General features: G+C 44.0%; 1 protein-coding gene across 1 annotated transcript in view; it reads right to left on the bottom strand.

Annotated features, from left to right (window-relative positions):
* SLC1A2 (solute carrier family 1 member 2) overlaps nt 1-12,784 on the bottom strand; it is a 159,581-nt gene that overhangs the window by 63,354 nt on the left and 83,443 nt on the right. Inside the window, exon 2 of the mRNA XM_070473187.1 lies at nt 301-440. Within this exon, the coding sequence (XP_070329288.1) occupies nt 301-440 (140 nt within the window). The remainder of the gene's footprint in view (nt 1-300; nt 441-12,784) is intronic.

Below are 12,784 nucleotides of genomic sequence, written 5' to 3'. Positions count from 1 at the left end.
CAAATGGCCCACAGCACAGTCTCTGGGAGTAGGACCCGGGAAACTGCATGCTAATATACCCACAGAAACTGGTCATGCTCACTGGAATCTGAGATCCACTAGAACCCCAAGGAGGAAAACATGGCTGGGGAGGGTGAAAGGGAAGAGTCTCACTGAGGCAGCTGTGTCAGGGCAAAGGTGGGGTTAGGCAGCACGTGTGGCTTGCTTTCTGGGTGAGAGTGCCCGCTGCCAGAACCAGCTTCCACACAGAGCCAGGAGAGACCCAGGACGGAGGGGCGGGTGGGGCCACCTGTCTCCTACCGAACACGGTCAGGGTGAGCAGGAGATTCTTCCCCAGTTTGTCGCACAAGCGCAGCCCCAGATGCCGCGGCTTCGGCTCCTCCGCGCTCAGGTGGCTGTCGTGCATCCGTACTTCCACCTGCTTGGGCATGTTGTTGGCACTGAAACAGAAGTGAAGGCAGTGGTTAGAGTCTGCTGGGCACCGCCCCTCTGCAGTTTGAGGGGCTCAGGATGTAGGAGGCAAAACAGCCTCCCCGGGCACAGCTGGGATTCTGGAATCACTGGCAGGGAATTAAAAGTCAAAGAAACTCAGGGTGCCCTGAATGATTGTTCACCTGTAAGCAGGACACCAGGACACACCAAATGCCAACGAGCTAAGTGTTTTTATCCCTATTATCTTGAATCATCGCAGGAAAGGCAGTGGAAGGTTCTTCCAAGAGTCCCATGGTAACTCTCCAAGGCAAGTGTCCCTGCCCCATTTTACAGAAAGTAATTTGCCCAGATATGTCTGCCTCCAAAATCTGAACCCTTTCATTCTTGTATCAAGAGCAAAAAGATGACTTTTTAATAATCTAAGGTCAGAAAAGTAACAGCCTGAGTCACTGCTAAATTAAATGCTTCTGAGCTCCAGTCTTCCCATCCTGGACACAGAAAACTCAGACATGCTAGTAGTCCAAGTTCTACCTCTCTTTTGGAAAAGATGATTTTTCTAGTTAAAAAAAAAAATGATTCCATTGTGGTTTTTAAAAGGTCACTTGCATTATCAGGACTCCTCTGAGCCACCCAAAAGTCATGCTCCTCAGGGTCAAAGGGGCATCTCTCTAAGCAGCCTGTGGTTGCCTCCAACTGCAGATGCACTCCTGTCCTCTTCCAGAAAAACCCCACGTGAACCCAAGTTCTGCTAAGTCAGCCATCAGAGCCCCTGCCAGGACAATGAGTAGTTGTCTCTTTTTTTCCAGCTGTGTCACTTCCTGGACCAGTAACATCTCAAGTTTAAGCTTGGGGATCAACATAGGGAGGCTGATTTTTTTTTACTTTGACATCTTAGGACATTTCTGTCATTTACAACTACCATCAGGTGACAAACAAAAAAAAGGTCTTTAACACCTTGAAACACAAGTCACAGTCTCTGAATAAACAACTATTTCCAGCTGGCGTTAGTGGTAAAGAACCTGCCTGCCAATGCAGGTAGACCCTAAGAGATACCGGTTTGATCCCTGGGTTGGGAAGATCCCCTGGAGGAGGGCATGGCAACCCACTCCAGTATTCCTGCCTGGAGAATCCCATGGGCAGAGGAGCCTGGCGGCCTGTGGTTCACAGGGTTGCAAAGAGCTGGACGAGATTGAATCATCTTAGCACACACGCCTTTCTTCAAGATAGACAGGTGTCAGCCTTACCCTGATATTCCCACCACAGACTGGAGAGACATTCCTTTGGAGTCAACACCAACCTGCAGACCAGTAGTTTGAAATCACTGGTTATACTGGAAATGGTGTGGATTTTGGAATCAGAGAACCTGGGTTCAAATCATGACTTTATCACTTGCTAGCTGTGTGGTTTATAGAAAGAAGGGCTTGGGACTTCCCTGGTGGTCCAGTGATTAATAATCTGCCTTCCAGTGCAGGGTGGATGGGTCTGATCCCTGGTCGGGGAACTAAGATCCCACGTGCCGTGAGGCAACCAAGTCCACATCCAGAAACTGCTGAGCCCAGGGTCTCAACTAGAGAGCCTGTGTGCTGCGAACTACAGAACCCAGGCACTCTGGAGCCTGCAGACCACAACTGGAGAAAAGCCTGTGTGGCTGCAAGGAAGAGTCCTCGCCCCATAAATAACACCTGACATATCCATAAATAAATAAATATTTTCTAAAAAAAAGAAAAAGGAAGGAAAAGCTCGAGGCCTACCTTGTGGAAGTTAAACATGATGATGTATGTTAGGCAGCCAGCACACATGGTTCCTTTCTCCAGAGAATTTTCACGACACGTGTGACATTTAACTTAGGGGACCCATCCAGTTGCACCACCACTCTAGACACCATTAGGGACATATAGCCATATGGTTTCCATAGTGTAGTGGTTATCACATTTGCCTAACACGTGAAAAGTCCCCGGTTCAAAACTGGGCGGAAACAATCTTTGGAGAAAGAAATGGCAACCCACTCCAGTACTCTTGCCTGGAAAATCCCATGGAGGGAGGAGCCTGGTAGGCTACAGTCCATGGGGTTGCAAAGAGTTGGACATGACTGAGCAACTTCTCTTTCTTTCTTTCAAGACACCAAGCTTAGCTTCTGGACTCTCAAAGTCAAGACCAGGGACCCAATACAATGACCTACTTTTTCTTACTTAATGTACTTGCTTCTAAAATATTTTAAAATTAGGAATAATGTAGCAAGGTCTGGTAGAACACTCAGATGAAAACATTAGTCAAAATAAAAGCATCTTAGTCTTCCTACAGTGGCCTAATTTTCTACTCATCTAGTTATTTTGGGGGCACCCCCCGACTATCTGGCATGTGTGTATGTTAATGATCATTCAGGCAGTCTAAAGAAAACAGGGCAGGAAGTTCACTGCAAGCAGACAAGGGCTGTCTGACCGGCAAGCAGTAAAGACCATTTCCTCCCATCACCAAATAAAACAGATGGAAAAGTTCTTTTTTACAGCATAGCAGGGAAAATGATAAAAACGATCTTTTTAACATGGATGGACCATATTTCCATGCTTGCATTAGGATCTTTTCATATTTTTAAACACTTCTCCAGCCAATAATCTGAAATTGTAAACCAGGAAATTGCCAATAGAGAATGGCGGCCGTACGTGTTCTAAAATGGTGAATGCGTTCGTTAGCCAGCCCTTGGCGAAATACTCTATGAGCGCCTCAAGAGCAAAATCCCCTGCCTTCTGTTTCATCTGAAGCCCTCCTGCCACTGAAATTAGAATCATGGTTGGTATTTCAGTGAGACTATCAAGTATTTAAACCAGACATTCTGGCAAGATCCATACGATGTAATGAAAGTGTCAGGCATCAAGACAGCCACGTCCAAGTAAAAACACACAAATATTAGGTTAATGTCCACACCCCATCAAGCAGTGTGGTTGGCCACCCTTCTGAGTCGCACAAAATCTCTGTTTGTTTAGCGATTTGTCTTTTAAGCCATGGCAAAATATCCCTGAAGCCCAGAATCAAAACAGCCACATCAAAGTGGCAGCATCAAAATGTCATGAACCCACAAGTATTTATTGAGAGGATGCCTGTGACTTGCCCTTTTGGAATTAAACACGTGCTCCAGGCTCAGAGAAGCTTCTAACATCTGCGTGTAGAAAATCATTGTTAAAGTGCATCAGGGTCTTGTCTTGCCTCTGGGGATGCAGTGAGTCCCCTAAGAACTTTTTGTAAAAATCCTTGACAAATCTAAGTGATCCCTACATCCCCCAGAACACAAAGAGAGCTTGCAATGGAGAATATTATAGAACATAACATTAAACAATATGGTACAGCACAATACAGAACTGCTTCTAAGCCTTATATATCCTCAGAGGAACAGATGTATTGCTTTGTTTTTGTTTTGTATTTACCATTTCTAATCATCTTTAGGGTTGGATAGCATCACCGGTTCAATGGACAAGAACTTGGGCAAACTCAGGGAGATAGCAAGGGACAAGGAAGGCCTGACATACTCCAGTCCAAGGGTAGCAAAGAATAGGACACGACTTAGCTGCTGAATAACAACAATCATTTTTATTCCTTCCAATAGTTGTAAGGTTTTCTTCCTTCTAGTTTTACTTAGATATAAATGACACACAGCATTGTATAAGTTTAAGGTAAGCAGCATAATGATTTGATTTACATATAATGTGAAGTGAGTATCACAGTAAGTTTAGAAAACATCCATCACCTCATATGTGTACAAAATTAAAGAAATAGAAAACAAATTTTTCCTTGTGATGACAACCTTTAGGATTTACTCTCAACAACTTTCATATATAACATACAGCAGTGTTGTTATACTTATCATGGTGTACATTACATCCCTGGAACAGATACAGTTTTCCATATGAGTTTACACACATCCACAGCTATGTGGATGCTGGCTACTGAATGTACCCAGTAACAGCAGTGATAACAAGGATACCGGGTATTTACTGAGGACTCTGTGTCAGACATGACAGGCAGTAATGAGTGAGGTATAATGCTTGCCTTAAGGAGCTCGTATGTGGAACACAGAGCGCAAGGTCTGGTACTGGTCTCCTGACATATGGGCCATGATGAGATCCTGTACGGGACACTATGGGGCCTGGTAAGAACGGTGCCTAACCTAGCTTTGGGGAAGAAGAAGAGAGTTCAAGAAAGGTTCCCAGGAGGGACTGATACCATAGCTGGATCTTAAAGGATGGATTTAATTTAAACGTCTACATCCTCCACCACTCTTCGAACCCTAAGAGCAGGACTGTGTTCTTTAACACCTGGCCCCAAGCACTTGATAAATGTTTGTTCAAAGAAACTATGAGCCGGAAAGCAGCTATACAGGGCACTGTGCTTCCTCCTGGGAACAAGGTCCTTCTACAGTAGCTGGCAGCATACGACCTAGCAACCCTCTTACCATTTTGCATTTATTCCACAAGTTCCTACCAGGCATATATTATAGGCCCCATGCTGTTACAGGTGCTAAAATAACACAATAGACAAAAGAGACAAAGCCCTTGCTCTTGCAGGATGTACATTTTAGTGGGGAACAAATAAATGAATAAATATATTTCAAGTGAAGATATGCTAGGAAGGGGGTGACACGCAGAAAGAAGACAGAGCTATTTTGCATCAGCTGGTCAGGAAAGGAGAGCTTCTGTGATAAAGGACATTGACCAGAAACCTGGAGGAATGAGGGGTCTCCTAAATTAAGAATGCAATTTGTCCAGAGTTTAGCAAAATAAATGAAATATACACAACTTAGGAATGTATTTGTCCAAACTAGCACCTGAAGCTCCCATCAGATGCCAATTCTGGTGTCCACATGTTGGTTTTTAGCACAGGCACAGATTCAAACAAAAGTCAAGGCAGTAATGCATCCCATTATCATCATGAATATAGTGGATTTCAATGACCGGCCCAGCTTCAAGAGAAATGAATTCCAGAGAAATGTGAGTTGGACCCAGGAGGAAGGCCTGAGGTCACAGCAGCCTGCAGATTTACTACCCTGGCAATGAACAGGAAGGGCAAGGCCTGATCTGGGTAAGTCTGTTGGATAAACACAATAAGTTAATCCAAGTGTGCATACTTATCCTTATAGTAACACTCCATTCCTACAACTTGTGGCTATGTAGAGGGAACCAAGCGATAAGGACTCTGAAAGGCCAAGTGTGATGGCTTGGTTCTACCAAATCCATCAAGCCTGATGCTCTCTCCAAACTGTTCATCACCTCTATTTCTACTTGAGTACCTTCTGGATGGAAGATTTAGCAATGCAATTCTTTAACAGACTACTGGAATGTTCTATAAGCCAGTTCCACCAGATCTCTTTCCACTGCCCAACAAAGTAAGACCATGTGATGGAAGAGGTCCTTGGATAATCCAGACTTGAACAACGAGCCTATAACTTCCTTCTGCCTTAGCTCCTCCACTGAACTATTTAAACAGCTGTTAATTTTGCAGTCAGTTGCTGGCCTGTTCTCATGCAAATCCACGTGAGTTCTGTTTCAAAGGCAAGCTCAGCTTAATGTACGGAACATCCTCAGTGAATCCAAACGGAGCATGTAATGGGGCTGGTACTAAGTTTTAAACAGTTCTCAGAACCTGTTTTTCATTTGCGTTTGTTTTTCCTCGCTCTGCCAAGAGCCTCTAAGGATAGGCTCATTAGATGTGGTGTTGGATACAGATTTCCTGCCTGCACGCTTCTGTGTCAACTTAACTAGCACTGAATTCTCTTTTTCCTCCTACGCTGGTTCAATGAGGTGACAACAGAATGTTCCCCAGGGAACCTAAAAGCAACTGGTGTGTTTTCATCTGGAGGATGTGAGATCTGCCATGAACATCACCCCTCCCACCCTCTGCTGCCCAAATCAAAGAGCTCAAAGGCGCAGAAAAGATAGTGTCCAGAAACTGCCCTAATGGGAGACACTAGATTAGACCCTCAAGAACAGAAACAGTGTTTGTTGAGGGGGCTTTCCCCCAAGGTGGCCAAGGTCTTTGGAGAAGAATGCAGAAAATAGCAGTGCTGTCAGCTCTGAACACCATAAAATGGTGGTTACAGTTGTGATTGTCCCACATCTGGGAATTCCCTGACTCCCTAAAGAACACCACCCCATAGGGAAAGGTACTGGAACTCTAAAACAGTTGGGACTTTCTAACAACCACTCCCTTCACCCATTCTAGATCCTGTAAGACTGGGTTTAACCAAGTCAAGGATGCTCACTAGCCAAGAAGTCAGAATCTCTCTGACAGATGCTGTGTCCTCATTGATCCTGAGAATAAATGAAACCTAGAGGTTCACAGCCTCCAAATCTCCTTCAGTCCCTGGTCACTGTGTCCATTTCCTGGATCACATACTAACTAGCTGGAAAAGCCCTGCCAGTGAACACCAGACTTCACAAATGATACATCTTAAGCTCCTTCTTGACTATCAGAGGGTCTGGCTAAAGGAGCACAGCTTACAATTATCCCAAATCATGACGGGATGGGACCTAGTAGACAACAAGAGATGGGAAGTCAGGAGGTCTGGGTTCTAACTCCAGGGTGCTACTAACTGGCTGTGTCAGAAATAGTATCAGATGGATGTAAATTTACTTGACCATAATCAGCGGACAGAAGAGTAAAGCACAGTGAAATGATAAAAATACACTCTTAAAATGAAATACCAGTGGGGTTTAGGTATCAGTTTTGGCAGATTTTTATATTTTAGGTCCCAGACTCTTAATTTGTAAAGTAAGAGGGTTGTATTAGAAATCCTTTATCATTCTAAAATTCTGTGATTCTCTAATTCTCTTGGGGTGCAAGGTGGTAATTAATAGCCTTCAGTTCCAGGGAGGCAGCCTCCATTCTATTCTATTCAGGACTGATGAGCTTAGACTTTATGGGTGACTTACAGATAAGAGACAAACCAGTGATAACAACAACCATTGCTTAATGTCTTTATCTCCATTTTCTCCTTTCCTGTCTCTGCTACATAAGCACGGTTTTCTAGAGCTACTAACATTGAGTTTGGGGTCAAATTCAGTGTATAATTCAGACACAGGAATCATCTTAATACCCTCTCATGTATGACCAATTCTTAGTCTAGACTTCTGTAAGAGGCAGATCAATGTCGTGGGAATATAGTCCAACAGGTGAACTGGCATTTGACCAGCCAATTGCCAAATTCACCACTGAATCACTGAAAGGTCACATATCTCATACACAGTCAAATCCTATGGATTTGGACAGGAGGCACTCACAAAACATTCAAGATAAAAAAAAATGAAATTTTTAAAAAAAATCACTTTCCAAGCCAAGGGGCCCAAACTGGGTAATGACATAAATGGCAAATAGAGTCAGTTGGGACTTCAGGTGACCTCACACAGGAAGTAATAGGAGATATATACACAATGGAATATTACCTAGCCAGAAAGAGGAGCTAATTTGAGTCAGTTAGAGTGATGTGGATGAATCTAGAGACTGTTATACAGAATGAAGTAAGTCAGAAAGAGAAAAACAAATATTGTATATTAATGCATATACATAGAATCTTGAAAACTGGTATAGATGAACCTATTTGCAAGGCAGGAATAGAGACGCAGACACAGAGAATGGACTTGAGGACACAGTGAGGGGAAGGGGAGAGTGGGATGAATTGAGAGAACAGCAGAAGCAACCCACTCCAGTATTCTTGCCTGGAGAATCCCCGTGGACAGAGAAGCCTGGTGGGCTATAGTCCATGGGGTCGCAAAGGGCCGGACATGACTGACCGACTAAGCACACACACAAAAAAATTTATACACACACACACACATACATACACACACATATACACTATCATATGTAAAACAAATAACTAATGGGAAGCAGCCGTATAGAACAGGGAATTCAACTTGGTGCTCTGTGATAACCTAGAGGGCTAGGATGGGTAGGGGGTGGGGTGGCAGAGAGGCTCAAGAGAGAGGGGATATATATATACCTATAGCTGACTTACTTTGTTGTACAGTAGAAACCAACACAATACTGCAAAGCACGTATGCTCCAATAAAAAATAAATTTTAAAAAAATTTTAATTAAAAAAAAGAAGAAGTACTAGGAGAAAAAACCATGAAGGAATAAATAAAATGACACTCATTCTGCTGAGAACCAAAAGTCAAAAACACCAGCTCTGATTAGCAGCTGATAGAAGGGACTTTGGCAGAATGCAAAGACATAATTACATGGTCATCAGATTCTTGGTTAAAATCTACCTTTTCCAGTTATGGCTGGGACAAGGCATTCATTTCATCTCTAGAACAATAACATTCAACTCACTGGGTCATTATAGAACCTTCAGTAAGATTTTTTGTTGTTATTCAGTCGCTCGGTCATGTCCGATTCTCTGCGACCCCATGAACCGCAGCACGCCAGGCCTCCCTGTCCATCACCAACTCCCGGAATCCACCCAAACCCATGTCCATCGAGTCGATGATGCCATCCAACCATTTCATCCTCTGTTGTCCTCTTCTTCTTCTGCCTTAAACTCTTTCCCAGCATCAGGGTCTTTTCCAATGAGCCAGCTCTTCACATCAGGCAGCCAAAGTATTGGAGCTTCAGCTTTAGCATTAGTCCTTCCAGAGAGTATTCAGGGTTGATTTCCTTTAGGATTGACTGGTTTGATCTCCTTGCTGTCCAAGGGACTCTCAAGAATCTTCTCCAACACCACAGTTTGAAAGCATCAGTTCTTTGGTGCTCAGCCTTCTTTATGATCCAACTCTCACATCTGTACAGTTCAGTGCAGTTCAGTCGCTCAGTCATGTCCAACTCTTTGCGACCCCGTGAACAGCAGCAGGCCAGGCCTCCCTGTCCATCACCAACTCCTGGAGTCCACCCAAACCCATGTCCATCAAGTCGATGATGCCATCCAACCATCTCATCCTCTGTTGTCCGCTTCTCCTCCTGCCCTCAATCTTTCCCAGCATCAGGGTCTTTTCCAATGAGTCAGATCTTCACATTATGTGGCCAAAGTATTGGAGTTTCAGCTTCAACATCAGTCCTTCCAATGAAACGTGACTGCTGAAAAAACCATAGCTTTGACTATATAGACCTTTTTAGGCAAAGTGATGTCTCTGCTTTTTAATACACTGTCCAGGTTTGTCATAGCTTTTCTTGCAAGGAGCAAACGTCTTTTAATTTCATGGCAGCAGTCACCGTCCACTATGATTTTGGAGTGGAAGAAAATAGATGGTACTTATGAAAGCACCAACAGTATTTAACGCAAAATCAACATTCTATTTCAGCTTCCTTTCCTTGTCTTAAATGCCTAAAATGGTACAAAATGACCACTCAGATAGCTTAGCTACCAGTGAGTTTTAGTACGTCGCTATAGCAACAGATGGTATTTGTGCTTTTTACAAAAAGAAAGTACCAGAAGGAGGCCCAAGTGGGTGGGAGCCTAGGAAGTTCCCAGGGCTGTAAGCTCCACACTATGAATTGGCCTGGACCACCTCTGGAAGAGCATCAGGAGAACACCCTTAAGTATAAAACCTCTGGATTTTTGTGAGGTCCTCCCCAGGGTAGAGACTTGAGTCAGCCTTGACCCAATGGAATCACCCATCTCCAGAAAGGTACATCACCCAAAACAGAAATAAGACACCAAGGAACAGTGAATCTCCAGGCCCAAGTGACAGACTGGGGTGGAGGTGTTTGATCTTCCCAAACTGGGAACTCCTTCTAAAAATAAAGATTGAGCCATGGCCTAGGAACACGCTGGTCAGCCCAATCCCCAGAGGCGTGTTGATTCTGAAGTAAATGCCACTCCCTTTGGCTCTGGTTCACTGAACAATATGAAAATAAATTTGAAAACTTCATATTAGTCCGATTAAAAGAGGCAATTTATGGGGCATGGGCTCCAGGTTTGAGCCACAGGGAACCTGGCCCCAATTAATTTGCCTTGAGGCAAACTGTCTCTTCTGCTAAAATTCCCTCTTCCCCACGCCCTCTGACCCAGCCTTTGTAGACTAATCTTTATTTCCACTTCAAAATTCAATTCAGTTATGACTTCCCTCGGGAAGTCTTTGTTGACTCCCGGGTTTGCTTTTTGGATGTTCTTCCTGCAGCTTACCTCTCTCAAGGTATTTATCACAATTTACTTGTCTTTCCCCCACGAGAATAGAATTCTTTAAAGCAAGATCTTGACTTCCTTGATTCTGTCTTCTCCATACTCAGTGTGATTCCTGGCATATAGTAGACACTCAATCAACATATGTTTAGAAATAAGTGAATGGATGGGTGACTAGACAAAAAAATATGTTCTAATCACAGGTTCTGTGTGATACTCCATTCTAGATGGCAGTGTTCTAAAAGACTAAGAAATCTATGAGGAGGAGAGAAAAGAGAACAAAAGTACAAATACATTAGAAAAACCAGTGGGAGGTAGGAAGGGCAGGTCAGCACCACTCAAGGACTGGCCCTTCCTTGCTGGTAGTTTTGATCCAGTTGCCTTGCCCAAGCGTGGTGGCCTCACTGTTTCCAGCATTCTCTGGGAATGTGGAGCCATGAACCTCAGCTAATGAGGCCTTCAAGGAAAACTGATGAAGACACAGGAAGATACATTAGGACTGGGGACTTAAAAAATATTCAGAAGCTCAAAGTTAAGAGTTATGTTTTATTTGGTGGGAATTTTTAGAACTTAAGGCTGGGAGACAGCACTTGAAGTAACCCTGAGAGCACTGCTGAAAAGACAAGGGGAGGAGCCAGCATGTACAGAAGTTTTGCAACAAAGGGCAGGTAGTATGAACATCGAAAGATTACTACTAGTTAAAGAAGCCAGATATCCCAAATTAAGAAATTTATCATTTTTCAAATTGATGCTTTTGAACTGTGGTGCTGGAGAAGACTCTTGAGAGTCCCTTGGACAGCAAGGAGATAAAACCAGTCAATCCTAAAGGAAATCATTGGAATATTCATTGGAAGAACTGACTATCCTTCGGAAGGACTGATACTGAGGCTGAAACTCCAGTACTTTGGCCACCTGATGCAAAGAGCTGACTCATTAGAAAAGACCCTGATGCTGGGAAAGATTGAGGGCAGGAGGAGAAGGGGGTGGAAGAGGATAAGATGGTTAGATAGTATCACTGACTCAATGAACATGAATTTAAGCAAACTCTGGGAGTTACTGGAGGACAGAGGAACCTGGTGTGCTGCAGTCCATGGGATCACAAAGAGTCCGACACAACTTAGCAACTAAACAACAAGAGCTTTTCTATATTTGGGAAGATGCGAGAGTCTGGGCTCAGTAAAATCATTCCTTTGACATGCACCTCAGCTATCTGGGGCTGGTTTCTGGCATTTTTCACATCCTGAGTTTTTCCAGGGTTTACAGTAGGGAGTGGCTGCAGTCTGATGGCTGCTAGGTAGCAGGCATTCCTGAGTTTCCTCAGGGTTCACTGCCTTACCATTAGTGGTGGCTGCAGTTGCTAGTGACTGTGACATCCTTGTTTACTGATATGGCAGGAAATATTCCATTTCTCGGACTCCAATGCCAAGATCAACATCCCTAAATCTGGATTCTTGAAAATGTGATCCTTCAACCAAAAAGCCTGGACATTTATTCCTTTCCCAATGGGCCTCTGACTTCAAGGCACGCCCTTTATTAACAGAGCTCTGGATTTGGCCCAGAGGCCTGGGAAGTTCCTCCTTTGGCCCCAGAAGCTTCCCACACTGGGCCTTCCCAATCAGTGCCCGAGACATGGGAGTGGCTGATATGTTGACTAAGTAGCTTAATGAGCTACACAGCATTCAGGCACCAGTAGAAACTGGGTGAGGCATCCAGTAGCTAAGACTTCCTGGGCGTTGTGGTCACACCTCACCATTGCTTTTCTTCAATGCAGTCGTCTGTGTGCCTTTTCTCTCCAGGCAGCCAATCTTGAAATGTGGTGTCAGGAATGAGTAAGAAGGCAAGTCACCATCATGACCATGTAAAAGATCAGCTCTCCAAGGGCGGGGAATCGAAAGGTCACATTGTGCTTTTGTGGGGTGATGCTTTAGGATTTCTTTAAGGTTTCTCCATCGTCTTCAAAATTACCCACTCCTGGCTCCCAGAGGCCTTGAAAGTCCTCCTCAAGAAGGACCTGTCCCTTTATTTCCCAGTAGGAGACCAGATGAAACACAGATATCCAAGGAAAGATATTCACTGACACATCAGTGTGAAGGATCTTCTCAGATCTCTCCCAAAGAACAGGACTTGCTGGGGAAAAATCCCTAGACACAAGTCCTGACCAGAACCACATTTAAAAGCCAAACAAAAGGAGGGGAGGCCAGAACACTGGATGTGAATTTTGCCCCAGCCAGTTCTGAAGTCACT

This window comes from Odocoileus virginianus, chromosome 10 (assembly GCF_023699985.2).
Source record: "Odocoileus virginianus isolate 20LAN1187 ecotype Illinois chromosome 10, Ovbor_1.2, whole genome shotgun sequence".
In the NCBI taxonomy this organism is placed as follows: domain Eukaryota; kingdom Metazoa; phylum Chordata; class Mammalia; order Artiodactyla; family Cervidae; genus Odocoileus; species Odocoileus virginianus.
This window is presented reverse-complemented; position numbering and strand designations above follow the sequence as displayed.